This window comes from Molossus molossus, unplaced genomic scaffold (assembly GCF_014108415.1).
Source record: "Molossus molossus isolate mMolMol1 unplaced genomic scaffold, mMolMol1.p scaffold_m16_p_8, whole genome shotgun sequence".
Taxonomy (NCBI): Eukaryota; Metazoa; Chordata; class Mammalia; order Chiroptera; family Molossidae; genus Molossus; species Molossus molossus.
In genome coordinates this window covers 63,957,746-63,979,262 of record NW_023425402.1, presented here as the reverse complement: position 1 = coordinate 63,979,262, position 21,517 = coordinate 63,957,746, and the positions used below count along the sequence as shown (strand labels likewise).

General features: G+C 46.7%; 1 protein-coding gene across 6 annotated transcripts in view; it reads right to left on the bottom strand.

Annotated features, from left to right (window-relative positions):
• Positions 1-13,079: 13,079 nt before the first annotated feature.
• Positions 13,080-21,517, bottom strand: part of RNGTT (RNA guanylyltransferase and 5'-phosphatase) — a 262,608-nt gene continuing 254,170 nt past the window's right edge. Inside the window, exons 15-16 of one of the 6 annotated variants that reach the window (XM_036248260.1) lie at positions 20,648-20,771; positions 13,080-13,165 (exon numbers count right to left, since the gene is read on the bottom strand). In XM_036248260.1, coding sequence (XP_036104153.1) covers positions 13,095-13,165; positions 20,648-20,771 — 195 coding nt within the window. In that variant the 3' untranslated portion in view covers positions 13,080-13,094. Of the gene's footprint in view, positions 13,166-17,306; positions 19,208-20,647; positions 20,772-21,517 lie in introns of those variants that run through there. The other 5 variants (XM_036248259.1, XM_036248258.1, XM_036248262.1 and 2 more) reach the window with 5 other exon arrangements.

The following is a 21,517-nucleotide window of genomic DNA, read 5'->3' as shown; positions in this document are numbered from 1 at the left end:
ATCCTTGTGAGCGGGTCTGGTTCTCCCTCCCTCGGGGACCTGGATTGCTCTCCTGCAGGGGTGGGTGGGAGGGGCAGAGGCCGAGTGGGCTCTGTGAGGACAGGGGCCTTGCTGGCAAATGGAACTGGACAGAGGGAGCCAGGGAGTGAGAGACAGGGTGAAGGACTTGCTCTCCGCCTTTAGAAAGCTCCCGGGGTAGCCACGCTCATTGTGGGCACAGTTCACACCCTAAGCGGCTCCCAAGATGGCCGAGAGGGACTGATTGTAGATCATGTAGGGATGGGCGCAGGGCGCGCTGGAAGCCCGCCGCTAAGTCAGCAAAGGCTTTGGGAGAAGGTAGGTCTGGACTAGGACGTCAAGGCTACCTGGGCAGGAGTTAGGGTTAGCTAGGTTTCAGGGCGGTGGAAGGACAGTCCAGCCTGTGTATGTGTGCACACTAGTCTTACGACCGTCTGGGGTGGCTGGAGCTGCACATGTCGGGGGGGTGGGCAGGAATGTTACGAAGGGGAGAGGCTGGCAGGGGCCATATCGGACTCCCTGAGGGTGGATGTTACAGAATCGGGATTTTCTCCGGTGGGCAATGGGAAGCCCCTGAAGATGCTGAGACAGGTGAGTGCCCCTGTAGGGCTGCCAAGACTTGTCCCAGCAACACGTACTTGGGTGTCAGCCGGTCACACCCTCAGCTGCTGCGCTCCTGCTCTGTGGAGCCGAGGAGGGAGGCGGGACTGCCTGCTGCGCCTTTGCTCGCAGGGAGGCCAGACCAGTCCCGCTGGCCGCAGGGAGGCCAGACCAGTCCCGCTGGCCGCAGAGGCCTTTCAAATGCGTTTTTTTATCAAAGTGGCACATGCATGTGGGTTTAAAAGTCAAACATGACTACAAAGGGTGAAACAGAACCCAACTGTCTCTGCTCCGTCGGGTGTCCCCCCCGCCCCCCAGCCCAAGGCAGTGTCTCCCTCCTTCTGGCATTTGCCTCCACATTGGCAGGAAGCTCACACACAACGCTCTTCAGTTCAGACTCGAGGGAGACACGCCATCGCTCCCACACCTACCGCGTCGGCTCTGCTCCATTTCTCAGTATCGTTATGTCACACTTTCAGCTAAATCGGTGGCTGATTTCATATTTTCGGCAGAGCTGAGCCACCTCTTCATATATACTTGAGCATCACTTTCGTTTGGTTTGCTTTTTGTTTTTCCTAGAGTTAGTAAGTGTCAGTTTGCTTGGTTTCTCCATGTAGCTATCACTGATTCATTCCTAGCCTGTCCAGCTGAGCCCCAAACATCCTTTCATACCTTCGAGCACAGCAAACCCGCACAGAACTCCTTTCTGTCCGGAGACATTCCTTCTGCACACTCGCCTCCTGCTCGGGGGAGGTGCTGCTCTCCGGGCCGCTGCCAGGTAGGCACACGAGGTTTCTCTTCACTTTCACCCTAGAAAGTCACTTCGCTTTCAGAGGTCCTCTTAGGGACCATTTGAGGACCCTGCTCTCTCAGGTAGAAGAACTATACAAAATTCTATTTAAAAAGCGAGGAGAGCCCGGCCGGTGTGGCTCAGTGGATTGAGCGTCGCCCCACAGACTGAGAGGTCCTGGTTCCATTCCTGGTTGGGGCACAGGCCAGCGTTTCAGGCTCCATCCCCAGTAGGGGGCGTGCAGGAGGCAGCCGATCAATGTTTCTCTCCCTTCTTCTCCCTCAAAAAGAAATCAATAAAAACATATTAAAAAATATAAATAAATAAATAAAAAGCTTGGATAATTTTGGATTTTTCTTTTAATTACACTAGAAACTACTTTTAGCCCTAGGCGAGCCCTGGCTTTTAGAGGCTGCAAAATTAAATCCCCTGCTTGGTTTTAAACCCACCAAAGCTGTGTGCCGAGCCTGGCTAGTGCAATGGCACACAAGCCAGGCCGCTGCTGCCAGGCGCACACCGTGATTTAACCAAACACTATCAGAGGCCTTTCCTAGTAGGAGAAAGCCTCCTGGGCTTGTTTTAATGAATAAAGCTAATATGTAATTAGTACATTTAGTTGTTAATATGCAAATGAGGCCTGTTGATATCTGTAATTAGCACCGAATATTTGATTGCGAAGGATACTGTTAAAATACTTAGGAAAGTCTGTAGGCCTCACTCAAGTCTCCAACTACCCAAGGACCTCCCAAACCTCACCTCCAACCACCTCCCCACCCTGTGCTTTTCTTCCAGGTGTCCACTGCCTGCTGGACCCCTCTTCATGTCTGTTCCAGAGCACCCTGAACTAATGTAAACCTGAACCCATCAGGTTCTGTTCTCTCTCTGTACTTGCAGTTCTAAGAAACGTACTCTTCAGACATGGCCATTGTCTCCCCTACTCCTCCTCCTTCTCCAGCAGGATCTCCGTCATCCAGACAGGGGTCTCCCCGCAAACTCCTCCTGTCCTCCTCTGCTGTCCTCCCTCCATTCCAAGGTCAGGCCACACCACCTCTTCCTGGGAGAGCTCCGCCGGCCCCCACTTCTCAGAGTCCCGTCCGTTCCCCACGTTGCAGCCGGCACGGTTTCCCAACCCAACTCTTCACCTTACAGCTTTCAGGGCTGTTTCCACACGGCGTCAAACCCCCAGGTCTCTGAGTCTGCTGTAAGCACCCTTCACAGCCACCCACTGGATCTTGGGGAGCGTTTAGGCATCCAGCATCGTGTCTGCCTATCTGTTTGTCTGCTTCACTCCTTATGAACAGAAATAGGGTGCTGCACCCTCATCAGCTGACACTCCGTAGACACCTGTCCAAGGAATGACTGAGTTACGCCCCAGCCAGTGGCTCAGTTGATTGGGGCGTCGTCCTGTACACCAAAAGGTTGCAGTTTGATTCCCAGTCAGGGCACACACCTAGGTTGCCATTTGAGGACAGGGGAGTCAATTGATGTTTCTCTCTCTCTCTCTCTCTCTCTCTCTAAAAATCAATAAACATATCCTTAGGTGAGGATTTAAAAAAAAGAATGACTAAGTTAGTCTTCTCAGATTGTTTTTAAAAGTTCTCCATCAATTCTTGTTATTTGACTAATTTGCTTGCACACTGACTTCTACCCCCTGCGTGCAGGGTAACCTTTGTCTTCACCTTGATCAGCTGATCTGAAGACTGAATGAGGGAGGCCGAGTGACCTGCTGTGTCCCCGGGTCAGCCCGCTCTGGGAGGGCTGGGCAGAGAGCGGAGGGAGCCCTGCCCTGGGTGGCGGTCGCTGGCTGGGACACCTCGGACGGAGAGGCTCCACGGTCTGGCGGCTTCCGTGGCGCCGGCAGGGGGCGGCCGAGGGCGGGAGAGCCCGCCAGCCCTGCCGCGGGTGCGGGTGCTCTCACCTGCAGCCGCTCCTGCAGCCACAGGCTGGGCGTGCGGATCAGTCCTTGGACGGCAGGCTCCGCAAACACAGGGAGTTTCTCTCGGGCAGGTCCATTCGGAGTAACACCTTCCAAGTGTGGAAGATCGGGGTGTGGCCGGGATGGGGGGCAGAAGGGGCCCTGAGAGCGGGGCCTGGTCTGTTCTGAAAGGAATGATGTGAAGTCCGCTTTCCTCTCTCTACAAAGTGACAAAACCACTGTGGGGACATTGACAGCCGGAATCGCTGACATTTTCAAATCTCCAGAATGATCAGAAAGAGAGCGCGATGCCGTGTGCGGCGCGAGGAAACGCTCTCTGCCGCGGGGTCGTCCGAGGCGCCGCGGGGCCGGCTGGCCCGCCGCCCGCGGGGGTTCCCACCACCGAGACTCCTCCAGGCTCCGGGCAGCGCGCACGCATCGCGGACGGACGGGCAGGCCGGAGCTCTTCCCTCCACACCTCTGGGCACAGGGCCCGCGTGCCAGGTCCGCAGCTGCCCTCTTGGAATGGACAGGGGGACGCCATGAAGTCTTTGGCGTGGACCACCACCCGTCACCACCACGGCTTAAACCAGCCTTCCCAGTTGGGCGTTGGAGGCCGGTTCTGGACCCACAGCGCACCCCTAAGAGCCGAGGAGAATGAAAGGGCCTCAGCTCTTCACTCAGAAGGACTGGGAACAGAGCCCAGCAATCAATCCCTGGAGGGCCCTAGAGCCTTTGGCTGCCTCCCTCACACACCCCAGTCCTTGGAGGTGGTGACTTATGGGGCGAAGCTCATGAACAAGCACTTCGCCCTGGAGGAAGAAATACTAACCCTGCCGTCCTGGTGAGGAGGCAAACTGGCTCTCACCCAGAGCCCGGGGTGGTCTATGAAGAATCGCCTCCTCGCCCTGTTCCCAGCTGTGCTTCCACCGTGGCATCAGCCTCGACACGTTTCCCAGCTCGCTGTCCTCTGGGCCCAGTGTGAAGCAAAAATCCAGCAACCCACCAGCACTTAATGACAACTCCCAGCCAAGATGCTGAACACAAGGGGCCTCCACACTGCTGAACATGCCACTCCTCCCGAACAAGTCGCCAGGAGGGCAACCGGGGCTGGGGCCAAAGTGGGCAGTGCAGCCAGAGCCTGAAACCAACTCCTCAGCCCAGCGTGCCCTGGGCCGTGACTTTCTAGGACGCTCAGGACATATGGGCTGGTTCAGAGGCAGCAATGTTGGACCAGCAATGCTATCGTTTTGTACTGACAGAAGCATAACCTTGCTCTGGCCGGTTAGGCTCAGCAGTTAGAGCATCAGTTCACAGACCAGAGGGTCTCAGGTTCAATTTCCGGTCAAGGGCACATTCCTGGGTTGCAGGACTGATCCCTGGCCCCAGTCAGGGCCACGAGGGAGGCAACCAATCAATGTGTCTCTCTCTCACATCGATGTCTCTTTCTCCTCCCTCCCTCCCTTCCACTCTATCTAAAAATCAATGGAAAAATATCTTCAGGTGAGGATTAACAAACAAACAAAACAAGAAGCATAACCTTCACATCCAAGAGGGGCTCTGAGTGGTGTAACCCTAAGCGATGGAGGTAGGTTGGTCATTCCATCTGGTAATAGGAGACAAGGTCAGCTTTGTGTCTGGGATTCCTTCTCCATAGTCTTTACAAATGCACACAAAAAGGTCTGATAACTTGCCAGGTACCGAGAACAAGGGAGTCGCCTGTCCAGACTGATTTCATGGCCGTAGCCCATGTAAGGGGCAGTCCTGCACTGCTGAACAGGTGTGCCCAAAGACCCTAACTCCAAACGTGTCCAAAAAAACGCATTTAGTTCTTAAACTTTTTGGACTGTAGAAACCTTTGAGTGTTAATTAGGCAGAAACATATACACTAATTTTTGCCTATAATTTCCCCTATAAGCAGACACGGCTGGAGCTCACTCAGCCTCCATGTTAAATCCTGCTTCAGGAGTTGACCAAAGACATGACTTCAAGGGGAAGATTCTTCACTGCTTTGCCATGGAAGGTCATTTACTGAACACAGTATAAATGATCGGTTTCACCAAAATTCAAATTATTTACAACTTCTCAGGAATGTCTCTGCAGATAAAGCAAGATACCCTTGTGGCCCGGTGGAGAAGGGCGGTCTCCACGGGGAAGGCTGGAAGGAGCTGGTTTTCTCTGAAACACACACCAACCTCCACCCCAACGGCCTCAGAGATGGTCAGAGTTGGAGTGCGTTACTGATGTTTTCTTGTGTGTCTCATCTCCTTCCAACAGTCAGAGTGGCGATGTCCAGGGTGTGTTTAGTGACAGTGTCAGTGATAATTTTCGCGCAGGCTCGTTGCCCACCAGCTGAGCTGTGATTGGTGTGGCTGGAGCATGCATTCCCCTCAGCTGAAGCGAGGCTCCGGGGTTGGCTCCTTGTTTCCATCTATTTGGTTGCTGCCTTTCCTCCCCAACACCCCACATGCATGCTCTGGGGTGGTCATCAGAACGAGAGGTTTTAGGAATCACTGTGCAAACCAAATTCTTAGCTGCCATAATGGAAGTATTGGGTGTTTCTCCTGGGGCAGCTGAAACAGAGCAAGCTGCTTGGCAGGGTATTGGCTGGCCCCAGGAGGAGCTGCGACCAATGAGAACATCGCTCCCATCAAACGCTACCACGAAGCTTTGTGGAGAAAAAGTCCCAGCTCCACCTCTCCCGGCTGCACGAGCTTGGGTAAGTCACGGGCACTCAGTGCCGGTGTGCTCCCCTGCACAGCGGGAATAACAAGGCCACTTCCCAGAGTTGTGTGAGGGTTAGTCCCAGGTTGGAGGTGGCTGGTTTGCTATCACCTTCTCAACAGCGTTGGTGCAGTTTCCTAAAGCCAACCAAAGATCTCCCCAGCTTTCTGGAACCTCCACAGCAATTTGTACACTTCATATCTCTTCTTCTTCTACCTGGTGCCAGTTACTACCCATCTGTGCAACATACATTTGCTGTCTGCCCCGCACCCAGGCCCTAGCGCACATCCAGGTTTGGTGAGCTTCTGAGGGCCAAACCCCCAGCACGTATTAGGTGGATTGAATCAGTGTTATGGGACAGATATTCAAGTTCTAAGAAGAAAAGGCCCGTAGATACACCCAGTGGCGATGTTTCCAACTTGAAGCTTTCCTCTGCGACAAAGCTGTTTTTCCATCAGCAGCAGGCTTAGCCAGTCATGTGAATAATTTTAAACAGCCCGAAAAATTACCATTGATTTCAGAGCATTGATTTTCTGCACCACAGTAATACATTAAATCTCTTTTTGGAAAGAGACAAAAGAGAACTAAAAGAATAAAATTTCATTCCAGAGGGTGGGGGTAAGGAGGTGGTTATACAACAAAATTAATTAAGTGGCCTATTTTTATGGCGGATGACCTGTGGAGGGCATTTTGCTTCTCTCCCATGAAAGCTCAGCTGTGCCCCAAGAGACAGCCGAAGTGTATCTGGCTCCAGGAGTGGACGACTGTGTCACAGGGAACGCAGGGACCCGGAGGCTGGTGGGAAGAGTGTGAGACCACCCACCCCAGCCCGAGCTCCACAAACAGCTGTCTCTGGAAGGCAGATGCTGCCTCCCCAAGTCTGAGTCCTGTGAGTCCGGTCATCTCTGGGCTTGACTTGTTTCGTTATTGAAACGAAAGGTTGAAAAAGAATGTTGATTTTTCAACTCAGAAGCAATCTCCTCAGGCATGTTTGTGATGACTTCAATGTATAACCACCATTCATAATTTTTCCCAAGCCAACCTTGTTTCTGTGACCTTTGGTAATCTTGTTATTCCCAGTAGAATATGCTCCGAGCTAAAACGGTCCTGTATAATTTTGTCTTTACACTGAAAATGAACATTTTTTCCTCGCTGTTTTTCACTTCGCTTTCCCTGACTGCTCCACCACCCAAAAAAGGAAGACCCTGAGACGTCTATGCTTGGTGTCAAGCGCAAAGCAGACTTTATTTATTTATTTATTTTTAGAATGCATCAGTTAAATCTGTTCCTCTTTTTTCACGTTGAGGGACTGGAAGAAATCACACATCGTTTCTGATGTGATATACCCATGGGCGGTTTTGCATCCTACCCAAAGATAGCTCAACTTCATTTTAAGATGTTTTGCCTTCTATGGCAATCAAAATCAAACCTGCCCACGTGGACGAGTGTGGGTTACGCAACTGCGGGCACCCACCAGCAGCGCCTGTGGTCTCTGCCTCACCCTGGGTAACTCCTCCGCCCGAGTGCTCCGGTGTGATTCAGGGTCTGAGCACTCCGGTTGGCTCAAGCTCCAGGACGGGGAGAAGGTTAAAAGTAGAGTCACCCCTGGGATACTATGGGCTTTGTCAAAGGTCAAATTGTCTCCCTAATTGGAGGCAATTTTTTTTTTCATCCCCATCTTTACCTCGACAGGGCATAAGGCCAACTGAGCTGGGGATCGGAAAGTCGGGGACCAGCTGTGTTTCCCTTATGATGTCACCTAGTATTTCCTGAAGGTAACTCCAGCTCGAACTGAGTCTCATGCTTTTCTTCTCTCTGGGAGGATCCCAGAAGGTGATCAGGGTCCAAGAAGTAACTCCCTCCTCTCCGAACCTCCTCCATCCACCGATCCTCCTGCTTGTTGTTCCTCTTCTCCTGCCCCATGAACAGCAGCCCTGCTTCTGGTGCCAGGGCACTGCCATCGCTTCTGCCCATGCCTTCCCGGGCTCCCTCCAACCCTGGCACCTAGCAAACAGCCCACTCTGCTGGATCCCATCAACAATGTATCTGGGGTAACACATTTCTAACCAGGACAAACTTTAGATAAACCTTTGCCACTGTTCCTGGGTAACTTGACTGTGTCTATTACCACAAACTCCCTAGAGTCTCATCTGTTTCTTCAAACTCTCTGCTTACCTCTTTTCCTTACATAAAACTTGATCTTCCTCCAACTTAACAGAGTAATTGGTTAAGAAATGAGCAAACGACCCAACCAGATACAGTAAGATACAACAAAACTTTTGCTGGTACTGTTGGTAGAGAAATATTTGTCCTTTATGATGGATATTAACTGAAATGTGATTCTTAAGAGACCAAGGGCTGCCATATAAAACCCAATCTTGCTAGAATTTGACAGATGGAAAGCTCCTGGATCAAGCCATTCCTGAAGTCATTCCTGCTTTCTGGACTATTCCGTTATCTAAAGTAGGTGAGTTCGTTTTTCTGTTATTTTATAACAAAAATGACCTGCTACTGGGATGAGGCAGCAAAGGAAATACAAGTATAAGAGAGAGATGGAAAACGGCGCCCTGCCATTCTCGGTACCCCACCCCACCCAGCTTGCTGGAGCTGGCTCCACACTCCGCGCCCAGGATCTGGTCCCCTTAACTTTTCCCATTCACTCGAGCCATCATCCCTTTCTGACTTTAGTTAATTTCTCAGTCTGGGATAAAGTCCCTCACCTTATCAACCATCTTGTCTTCACCTTGCCAATCTCAAACCCTGGACCACCAGAACAATGCTCCCAGCCCTTTTCACATCATGGCAAACACAGAAAATGTCGATCTTCGAGGGACACCTTGGGATAAACCAAAGTCTTAGGGTGGCTCTATGGGCCTTGGGGATAAAAAGTCAATTACATTTTCTTTATGTTATAAAATTATGATAAGAAAAAGTAAAAAAATACAAAGTCCTAGAAAAGATATAGCTTTCTGTAAGAAACCACAAAATATTTTCAAAATGTTAAATGAGAAACTTGAGCTTGCTTCCATGAACTTGCCCTTTTTATATGAGATTTTCATGCTTCAAATATGTCCTTAAATCCTGATAGAAACTTTTTAATGATAATCTCTTTAAATTCTTGAGAGTCACGATCAATGAGAAACCTTGAACATGTTGGGAATAAAAAATTAAAACCACTTTTTGCAACCTTTCAAAAATGTCAACAGTAGAAATTATATTTAAAGACTCAAATAACATTTTCTTTATTTCTATGTACAAATTTCTCACAATATCTTGCTGACATTTCTTGTGATGAAGCAAATAGACCTCTAGTCCAATAGGACTATTTTTACATCAATTATTTCTAAATAATAGTGAAATCCTAACGTGCACGATGCAGGTGCATTGCTAAAGCAGTCTCCTTGTCCCTGAAATGAATGCCACTCAACAGTCTGTCAGCCATCGCAGGCATGAGTAAGTGGCATGCATGAAGGCAGAGATGTAGCCCTCACCAGCCTTCCAGAGCCCCATCCTGATCAGCCACCCTCAGGGCTGTGTGCTGAGCAGCACCATGGACAGCTTGTCCGGGCGGGGCAGTGGTGCTCTGCGCTTGGCCCTGCCCAGTGTCCCCGTGGAGCAGCAGCACATCACGTGCACTTGATGTTGGTCACTGCTTTGGACTGCGGGACCCAGAGGTGATCCTTCTCAGGAGCTCAGAGGCATCTCTCCCCTGGAGGCAACAGACCAAGCCCTCCTGGCTGAGCGGACCTCTGGCCACACAGCAGGTTGTCTTGAAACAGCAGCTGGGAAGATCTCTGGACAGCTCAAAGACATAACCTTACAGAGTGAACAAAAAGACATAACCTTACAGAGTGAACACACCCCCTGTAACCAGAATATGAATCCATCCGCTGGCACAGGTTAAACCCCAAGAGCAACACCTTCACGTCCTCCTATTGTCTCTTGTTTTTCCCTTGACTCCAGCTATCCCCATAGTGCTTTTGAAAGTCCCTTAGAAACCAAGTTCAAGGCCCTTTGCTCAGTCCTTGGCTCTCCATCACTTTCCTGGAGCAGTCAAAACTATTTCCTGCCTATTCCATCAAGAAACATTCTCTCTTCGCTCTTGCGGGCCCTCCCTTCTTTAGCTTCTTTTCACTTCTAGGCCTTACTCTCCTGATCTGCATGTGACCTTACTTACTGATGCCTTACTGTCTTTACTGGTTGTTTTTCCTTCCACCCATAACATGGAAACCCAACCCTCTTTCACTCTACACCTGCTACTCACCCTGCTTTACCAGCACTGTTGCGTGGTCTGTCAACGCCTCAGCTCTCAACTTGGGCCTGCTCCTTGGACAGCTCCACTGGGATCTCTTGACAGCCTCCAGCCCAGAGGCTCCTTCTTAAACCAGCCCGAATCAGCAGCTCTTCTCACGTCCCTGCCTCTGTTAAGGGCACTTCACTCCCTCACCTAGCACAGACCCTTGGAGGGAACCTTGGCCTCTCAACTGATTGTTGAATCTTGATGGCGCTCCCTTCTGAATGCCTGTCACATCCATCTCCTCTATGATTCCACCTTGTTCTAGGCTCTTTACTTCTCACCTGGATTCTTACACAGCCTCCCACCGGGCCGATCATTGTATTTTTCTTCTTCGGCCACCTTAGACAACGACCAGCTTATTCTCACAAAGAACCCCCTTGTTTATTTATTTTTTTATCCTCACCCAAGGACATTTTTCGATATTTTGTTCAGATAGAGTGGGAGGGAGAGAGAGAGAGAGAGAAACATCGACGTGAAAGGGACACATCAAGTGGTTGCCACCCACACAACGTAACCAGGGCCGGAGACAAACTGCAACCGAGGTACGTACCCTTAGTGGGAACTGAACCCAGGTCTCTCTGGACCTCAGGCCGATGCTCTAACCACTGAGCCAAACCGGCCAGGGCAAGAACTCCCTTGTTTAAAAGTTTTCAATAGCTCTTTACTGTTGGTTAAATTTATCCTAACTTCTTCGCCAGACATCCATGATCAGTCCCCAGCCTAACTATGCAACCTTGGTTCATTTATAGATTCTCGACCTAGTGGTTGAATGCCTAGACTTTGTGCCAGACTGGCCTCGATGCTGGAGACACAGCAGTGAATGAAACCAAGTCCTCAGATCTCAGAGAACTAACATTCTAGAGAGTCAGACAATAGGTAAATAAGTAAACATAGATGTTAGATTATAAGCACATGTAGAAAAATAAGGCAAGGTAAGAATACAGATGTGATGGGCATGGTATTTTAGATGAGATGGTCAGGAGGTCCTTTTTGATAAGGTTGCATTCATCTAGAGACTTGAATGAAATAAGTGAGCCTTATGGATGGATATGGAAGAGTATTTCAGACAAAGGGAAGAGAAGGGTCTAAGTCCTTAAAGTGGGCACATGCTTGGTGGTTGGAGAAGCAGCAAAGGAGCCAGTATGGATGAGCAGAGTAAGGAGGATGTGATGAGACCCAAGAGGCTGCTGGGAGCCAGGTTCGGCAGGCCTTGTGGACTATGACACACATGTACTGTTTCATTCTGAAGGAGGCAGAAGGCACTGGAGGTTCTGAGCAGTGGAGTGACATGTCCTAAACAATATTACAGGCCAGCTATGTGGGAAATAGTGGGGGGAGGGGGGAATCTTGAATACCATTTGGGAGTCCATTGCAATATTCTATGCAAGAGATGGGATGAGAGGCGTTGGGGAGATTGAGAAGTTGTTAAATTCTCGTTGTGGTGTGGAGGTAGTGCCAACAGCCTCTGCTGACGGGCTGGGCATGAAGGTCAGAGAATGGAAAGAATCAAGGATGATTCTGAAGCAATCGAAAAAATGCAGTCGCTATTAACTAAGCTCTTTAAGGCTGGGGAAGGGAAAGACATCTCCAGGAGGAGGAAAGTTGCGTTTTCAATGTAGTAAGTTTGAGGTGACAGACACCCAGGGAAGATGTCAAGTTGTCATTTGGACATTTGAGTCTAGAATTCACAAGAAAGATCCAGGCTAGAAATATATTTGGAAATTGTGTGTAGATGATGTTAGTGTTCAGAGATTAGGAGGGCTCTCCTAGAGCGTGTAGACAGAGGCCAGTGGACCGAGCCCGGGTCACTGCAACACGCAGAGGTCGAGAAGGTGAAGAGGGCTCAGCCAGTGAGACCAGCAGGGAGGAGGAAAGAAAACTACGAGACTGTCGTGTTCTGGAGGCCAAGTGCAAAAAGGGTTCAACAAGGAGAGTAGTTTGTGATTTGTTTTAAAACAATCGTGTGTGTGTGTGTGCGCGCGCGCGCGCAGGAGAGTGGGGGACGAGTTGGTGTATAACTAAACAAGGACTACCACAGATTGATCATTGCTAAATCTGGATAGACACGAGTTCATGTTATCATTTTCCTTACTTTCATGTGTTTGAAATTTCTCATTAAAAAGAGTGAAGACAAAAGCAAAACAACAGGGACTGAGGAACTGGGTCAAACGCCGATGGTGCCGACTGGTCAGTTAGAGTGGCTGTGACCCCGCAGCGGGCCGCGGTGGTGGTGCCAAGAGCAGTCTCGGCTGAGGGAGAACCTGTTGGCAGTGGGTTCGAGAGAATAGCAGGGAAGGATGAGTGAGCAAGTGCAATCACCTCCTTCGCATGTTGCAGGAAAGGGGAAAGAGCAATGGGTCAGACGCTGGAAGATCAAGGGGCCACAGGAAGTTGGTTACTGGGTTGAAGACAGAGTGATTACAGCCATGTTCCCACCACCATCCTTCACAAGCTATGCATAAACCCTCCCAGGCCCCTTCCCCATATTCCCTGTCCACACCACCCTGCCCCATCCATCCCACCCATCCACCAAGGCTGAGGTCACTTCCTGCCCCCTGCACCATCCCAACTGTCTGTGATGTCTTCAGGTGTAGTTCCCACCTAGGTGTAGAGTTTTCAGGAAAGTTTTATAGCATCGTGTCGGTTGCAGCGTGGCTCAGCTGGGGTCTTCGCAGCCCTCATCTTCAAGGTGTACCCGAGCACACGTGTGTTTCAACTCGATGAACAGTGCACGGTGCTCCCTGCGGCCTTCAGGAGGGAAGCAGGACTTCTACAGACACGGTGAAGCTTCTCATTCCTTCAGATCCTGGAAAACAGCCTTCTATAGTAGCAACGAAAACATCTTTCACTTCCCTTCTGCACTCCGACATGGCTAGAAGCTCCACTCACACTAAGGGTTCGGGAACTGGTGTTTATTTGTATAAGTCACAAAAGCCACAGCAGCCATCAAAGGACTTCTCTTTGCAAACAGCAGAAGCTGGGCGGGAGCAGGTGGGTAGCAGGAGCCTTCCAGGTTAAGACGTGGCAAGCTCAGCGAAACTGCACTAAATCGTAAGCCACCAGGAAAGCCGCTCCTTTCCTCGTGCCTCCCTCAGAGTGTGTCGGGGTCACTTGCTTCAGATTCTTCTGCTGAGAAGTGTCCTCTGAAGTACTCATTTTCCGTGCAAAGGGCAACAACACAGGGTCCTTCTACGCAGGATTAAACACAAGATGCATCACAGACGGCCTCTGAAGAAATGTCAGAAGTAAGAAGCGTAGTTGGTGCTTCTTACGATGAGGGTAGAGGGACAAAACTGTATGTTTATACGTGGCTGAACCGAGGCAGACAGCAGCAAACACATCTGGACTGAGTCACAACAGCATGTACAAAGGGGCATTTGAACTTCCTGCCCTAATTACTACCGAGTGCCCACTGTTGCGAAGCCCTGTGCTGCAGGTCACCGAGAGGACACAGTCCCTTGTCTGGAGGGGAAGCCAGGGGAGACCATCACAACACAGTGGGAGATCCAGGAGGGGATCTGGCAGGAAGGCCTCCTTGGTCCTGAGATTAAAGGAGGCCGGGGGTTTTGGGTACAGAAAGCAGGCACTCTGGGAATGGCAGGCACCCTGCTGCATCACAAAGCAGGCGTTAGATCAACTCCTGCACATACAGGCTGAGGCCAGATCAAGGAGGGCTTTTTTTTCTTAATATGTTTTTATTGATTTAAGAGAGAGGAAAAGAGTGAAACACCAATGAGAGAGAAACATTGGTCGGTTCCCTCCTGCAAGCACCCTGACTGGGGAAAGAACTACTGCTTGACCGAGAATAGAACCGGCAACCTTGTGGTGCACACAGGACAACACTCAACCAACTGAGCCGCACGGGCCAGGGCTCAGAGGGCCTTTGATGTCATGGGCCAGGAACCCTCATGGAGGAGGAGGAACAGGACCAGGTTCGCAGTACTGAAGGATCATTCTGGTAGCAGTGATCTAAGGGAAAAACAGACTGTCTGCCAGCTTCAAAATTGTGAAAACTGGTGCCTCTCTTGGTCAGATGTTGTCAAACTCTGTTTTCCTGTGTTGTATTTTGGTACCTCAAACAGCCGAGGGTTTCATTTTGTTTGGCTGTTTTCATTCAGCTCATCTCACTTTTCACCTATACGCCTTACGTCACAAGAGCACAGTATAATCAAGTGTTGTGAGGTGATTTTACTGTGGTCAACTCTGGCCAAACAAGTGAGCTGCAGCTGTGGAACCAGGGGCTGCTTCTTCCCCAAGAGTCTTCTGGCCCCCTGCCCACTTACCAGTTCCTGTTAGGAATTCCACCTATGCAATCACACTGGTCTGGGACAAAGTTTTCACCAGTTTGGGGTGAAATGTAGAAGCAAAGGGCAGTGTAGCAAGTCTCTCATAAAACAACTTGTTCTACGTAAAGGCATGTCTTGTCTTCCGAATTATGCCCCATTTCCTGTTTGGGTGTTAAGATTCCCTTTATTGTATGAAATGATGGCAATAAAATTTTTTGGTAAATACCCCGACATAGCCAAATATTGGCAATCCAGACCTATGCCCTGATTTTGGGGAATGTGAACTTCTCTGAGAAGCCGAGTGCCTCCACCCCCTTACTCCATGCACAGGGTCAGGAGCGGGGTCCAGGCAGGGAAGGGGCACAGCTGGGTCCGCCAAGGCTGACATCGACCAGCCGAGGCGTCGGAGTTGACAGCTAACCACAACAACCAGGAAACTGCTGGCCCAGTGTGTAATCTTATCACTTATTTTGTCCTACTGACATCTTTGGAATTTAGCATCTTAATGAAAATACTAAACTTTTCATGGCCTCCACACATTTAAATACTGTTAAATAAGTGGTTAAATAAGGTCCTTAAAATGTACTTACTTCTCTGCTAACAACCTTGTCTCCTTATTTTGGACAGAGGTGTTTGATGCCTATTACTTGTTAGTCCCAAAGAAACAGTGTGAACAGTCGGCCCGGCGGTAAGCAGCCCTCCATGCAGGCGGGAACAGCCTTTTAGGAGCACCATGCAATCACTCAGGCGCCGAGACAGAAAGACCCACGTTTTTGTCTCAGCGCACAACTTACAACTATGTTATCTTAGGTTACTTGACCCTCTGAAGGCCAGGTTCCTCACCTAGAAAATGAGGTTAATAAGGTACCCATCTGCACAGAGTGGTTGTATTTAGGACAGTCTTTGTGCTTGGCAAATATTCAGTAATGTACGATAGGACACTTAATAAGCATTGTCTCATACAAGAGTCATGTTAGACCTGGAAAAGTTGTTTTTGATCATCTGGTCCAATCTGGGCATTCTGTAGATGAGGGAGGGAGGGGAGAAACGAGTTCTAGAGAAAACACAGATCCAGTGAGAGTCAGTCTGGACTTGGTCACTATGTCTAGCCCAGGGTTTTCTCCACCACATTAGTTTTCTCCATCTGAAAGTATTTGGCTCTTGACTTTCCAGGTTTTCTGACCAGAAAGAACTGTAGATGTAGTTCAAAATAGTGGTATCATTTAAATATTTAAAGATGGCAAATTCGATGCTGCAAAAATGTTGGTCACTACTTTACTTTAGAATATTTATTGCTGAGTATTTTTAAAAAATTAAATGCATTAAAAATAATGTAACAACGCCTTGGCCGGTTTGCCTCAGTGGTTGGAGCATCAGCCTGCTGTCCGGAGAGACCCGGGTTCAGTTCCTGCTAAGGGCATGTACCTCGGTTGCAGTTTGTCCCCGGCCCTGGTTGGGTCATGCAGGTGGCGGCCACTTGATGTGTCCCTTTCATGTCAATGTTTCTCTCTCTTCCTCTCTCTCCCTCCCACTCTATCTGAACAAAAAATGGAAAAAAAAAAAAAGTCCTCAGGTGAGGATTAAAATAAAATAAAATAAAATAAAATAAAATAAAATAAAATAAAATAAAATAAAATAAAGCAACAAAATATCTACCCATACAATAGAGTGCTAAAATGAGGTGGGTGAACAGATTATACTTAAATTCATATGAAGATGTGTGTGTCTCCCTCTCCCCCCCCCCCCCGCCCCTCTCTAAAAACAAAAGGTGCAAACTATACCTCCTATACCAATCAAATGTCTTGGTTTCTCAGGAAGAAAAACAGGATTTTCCAATCTTTATGCTAATTTTTAGAATGTGACACCAAATAGATTAGGCTGGGTATGGGTGACAGGGAAGGATTAGATGCCAGCCAACAGAAGGGACATAAAATCATCAGTTCAATAAGAGGATACAAAGGCATCTTCACAAGTGATACAAAGTAGATACACTTTCTGTTATTTTAAGTCAGTAGTTTTATTACAATGCACACTGACGTACAATTAGAGAAGGAATGTCCTGGCATTTTCTGAGCATTTCACAGAAACAAATGTAACCATCCAGGCAGTCAAGTCATCCGTATCTTTCCAAACACAATGCCAAAGCTTTATATGTGATAACTCAGAAAAGCAAAGTTTTCTTATTTTTGCTACAAAACTTCGTGTTAAAAAACAGTTATTGCGAAGTGGGCTGAGAAGGGAAGTATTTCCTTCCTGATGGTCCAAACCCTGGCTCTAGAACCACCTCCTCCCTACCTGCCCCCTACTTTCTAGATGACTTTTTATGATACTGCAGATGGTAGCGTGTGTTCAGGGGCTAAAGGGGTCTAATTATAAGACCAACTATTATACTTCACTATAATTGAAAAGAAAGGAAAAACTAAGAAAGGTAACTGCTGGAAAATGCACAAAGGCAAGGAGAAAATATCTGGGTGCATTAAAAATGAGATGCTCTTTTCACATAACTCATTTAAAAGGTTACAATTACCATAAACATTTAACTCTATTAAAGATCACTGGCAAAAGTTTGCTCTTACATCAGCAAAAGGGCCCTGCATTTACACAAGCTCGGGAGAAAGCAACGTATGGTGTGAAAAGTCATCAATCCTGGTGAAGGAGATATCAGACTGTTTGCAGTTGCATAGGAGTTTTTTTTAGATCTGCTTTGTACAAGATACTGTGGAACCTTGACAATTTCCATCTTTCCACAGTCATGTGGCAGTTGGATGTTTTGATCCCTTCAGCACCCAAACACACAAAAGCACTCTAGGAGAGAAATCCAAAAATGGCATTTGGGATAAATTCACTATACATTTTATACTTGGGGACAACAAAAGAAAATGCCTGAGCACGATACCATCTCATATAGAAAAGCACTGCAAGAGAAAACTTTGCTTAAAAACATTAAAACTCAGGTGAATAAAAATACACTTTTGGTTCATCTGTGCTATAACATATAGAATATCATGTCAGATATTCAGTCTATTAGGCAAGTCGTTTGGATTTTCATATCTGACTGGACTAGTAGAATAATATTCACTGTTGCATATACTCACATATATATGCATAGACGTATATAAAGTCCAGATCATGAAAAACTTTAAATACATACTTAAAACCTGTACCTCTAAAAATAAATATATTAGCCTCTAATCGGTTATATCTTAGTTCCTTCAAAAACCAATCAGAACAGTTTCTCAACAAAGGTAGGTGACCAATTTAGCTGCTCTTTAAATCCATTATCTACCAGTACATGTTTTTAAATTCAGACATACAACAGAAATAGCATTCCCAGAAGAAAACGAAGAGAGAATTCTGGCTGTGGAGAGGAACGTCTCGGCCTCTAGATGTTCAGTCTGCAGCTGCCTGCTCTCTGATGTGCGTGGCAGTGGAGAGGACTTTCTCATGACAGCGTTCTCTTCCACTGGCGCCACTTTCTAATCAAAGGAGTCAGCTGGCATTTCCTTTGCTGTTTTGTTTGAGGGAACTAACACAACACTGCTTGTGTTTGATATCACTCCTTTCATCACAGTGAGCTGTGTGTTTCAATGCAATGTACAATGTGCTGACACCATAAGGTAAAGCAGTCACCCTGGCATTTAAGAAGATGTCTCCCAGGAAACAATAGGTGAAGTATCTAAGCTCTAGGAACAAACTCAAAAGCACTGCCCGAATGGACACTGGAGATCTGACACTGTAGTTCAAACAACAGAAGCAGATGCAAATACTCGACACACTTCCTTTAGAAAGGACGTAGTTCACAAAACGGAGCTTTACTTTTCCACTTTTACATTTCCAAAAAAAACTTCTTAAAATGATAAAGCCAGACCAAGTTGTTTAATATAGACAATACTTAACAACCTTGTCATTTGTTTTTGAATACAAGAATCTCAGAAATAGAGAAAATCCATGATAAATGATAGGAAGAATGTTTAACACTAGCCTAAAGTTTTTAAAAGGAAAATTTTAGCTGAATGACAACTTCTAAAAAAAAAAGTGTTCTAGGTGCTCACAGTTCCAGATCGCTAACTTTATAAATTAAAGGTAGAAGTTATCCATATATAAACAAGGCCTCTTTTTCATTGATTTCAATCTTGTTCAAACTTTTGGATATTTCAGTGTTCAGATTCCACAAGGTAAGGCTAAGTTTATTAAGTATAAATAAAATGTTTAAGTCCATGATGTATTTATTGTAGCACTAAGAAACAAATACGTCAAATATTTACAGCCTGGCTACAATACCTTTCTTTAAAAAAAAATTCAAATGTGTATCCATATCCAGTCACATTCTTTGTTGAATTTCTCTGGCTGCAAATGGGGTGAGAGTATTTCTCCTCACTCATCTTTCCTCTCAATCCTGAAGTCAGGCAGGACTTAGGTCAAGGGGCGCGGTCTTTTGGGAGGTGGTGGAGGCATGAGCTCTGTGTCAGGGTCCAGATGATGCTTTCGTTTCTGTCCCTGAGAAGCTGCTGCACATCTGTCAATGAACTCAAACAGAATCTCCTTGGTGACAGGGTTTGAGATGCTGTTGCACACAGCTGTGGACAAAGGGAGACACGTGTCTCACGTGAGGGTTAATTAAGGCAGCTGACTCACCACAGGGAGAGGAGAAAGGGGAAAGGTTTTCATCCCAGTAAGGTCAACACTTCCATTTTACCGACTTGAGTGACATGCTTCAGATTAAACTGTTCTCCTCCCTCCCCCACCCCAAAATGAGTGTTTTTCCAGTGGCTATTCTTCACTGCGCTATTAATTTTAGACCAAAACTTTAAGTACTTGGGTTACAAGCATGTATTCTCACCATGGCTTTCTACCCCTCCAAAACAGTTTTTACAGGATTTCAATCTAGAATAGTGCATCACACTACAGACCATATTCAACTAAAATTCACACACAAAAAATACATGCTATAGTCCTTCGGTCTTTCTCTCAGAAAACAGTCCACACTGAGAATAGCTCAGCATCAGCCACCATTCCCACTGGATAAACAGGTTTCACTGTAGCTGGCAGGTAATATTATCACCGTTTAATAACTTGTTTGAAGTAAGGTGTTATAACAAAATTACTAATGCATAAAGCATCTTTTCTTATGTGATCAAAATTTAGTACCAGTCCTCTTTGCTTTGGGGGGAAAGAAAGACTGGCTTAATTATTTCAATTTTCATAATTAATTCATCTTGTCTGAATAGATCTGCTAGTTCCAACAAGAACCTTTAAATGTATTAACAGTAACTTTTAAGCTGCAAAACACAAATTGGCAATTTCTATATTTTCTCATAAGCTTATCATATAATCATCAGCACCAATGACTGAACACTCTAAAAGTGCACGATTCCACTGACCTTTAATTTTGGTTTTTATCTGTTTTTTTTCCAATTCCCCTAAAAATGCAGTCCAGAGCAACTGCACTGATGTTTCTATAAACCTGAGGAATTTGTGTTGTTCCCCATGGAAGAAATTTACTATTCTGAATTCCCAAAGTATTCATATTGTACCCGAAGAACACTCCAAAGGACTGAAGAGTAGGTTTTAGGGTGTGTTTTTTTAAAAAATGGCTTTCATTCACTTTGTTCTCCATTATTTATAAAGCTATTTTAGGAGCTGGAAATCACATTTTCCCCTGCTAATTTTGTCTTTTACCATCTGGCAAATAATGGTTATAGTTTTGAATAGAACTAAAATTATCATGGCTTTTGTTGTTGTTGTTCAACAAATTCAACTTGTATACAGCCCATTATCCTGCCCTTTACACTTCTCTCTTGGACACATGGGCACAAGCCCACAGGTCTATCTAAAGAGAAGACCGTACAAACCAACTGGAGCCACCAGGGACAGACCTGGTACAACCTGATCCCAGTGAGCAAGGCGGGGATCCGAGGACTGCCCATTAAGCAGAACACCACAGACTGCACATGTTGGTTCTAACACCTTCACTTTTTTCTTTAATGTAACAAGCATCAGTGGATCGTCATACTCACCCATGGCAGTGTTGTAGGCATTAGGAAAACTTTTGTCTGTTCTCTGTCTCATGAAGACCCAGCTGTTGTTCTCAAATTTGCATTCTATAATTTTGTTGTCATACTGTTTTAGCTCTTTTGTCACCTGGTTTAAAAGAGAATCGAGGGAAAGCATTTAAATCATTTGAAAGGATTTTGCTTCCACTATGTGAAAGACATACACTAGAAAATGCCCAAATACCACGAGTAGCTCTTCATGCAGAGCTCTCTGTCATCTGAGGTGTCAATCAAGCCCAAGGCTATGGTGTGTGCTCCCTTGTACACATGCTCATTAATCTGACATTTTATAAACAGTTGTGAAAAACAGCTGTCAGTATAAAGCAATTAAAAGAAGCTAAGCAGAAACCAGGCACTTCAGGGCCAAAGGCAAATATGTTACCATAGGAATCAATGTCTTCAATATTGTCTGTATCCCTACGGCTTTCAGGAATTGAGTCTGTTGCTTACATTTCATCAACTTTTAGAAAGGTCTAAATTCCTACGTCAAATCCTAAGAAATGCCATTTACTAGTTAAAAGAAAAGGTTACACATAAAAAGTAACATTAGAATCACATTCAGGCAATGTGCATCCTAAATATCTTGCTTTTCAAACAGTGATAATTAACCAACAATCTAATCTTTAGGCTATTTACCCTTTTACCTCCAAACGAGAATGAATTTAGAGATGAAGCTACTTTTGATTTTAGTTGGTAGGTTTTTTGGCTACTTCACCTCAGATGATTAAATATGGATTACAACTTACTCCATCAAAGCTAACAAGTATCCATGGTAACTGTAAAACCTTTTAAAAGTTATTTCATCAGGCTGTGAGAACAGTTTTCATAAATAGG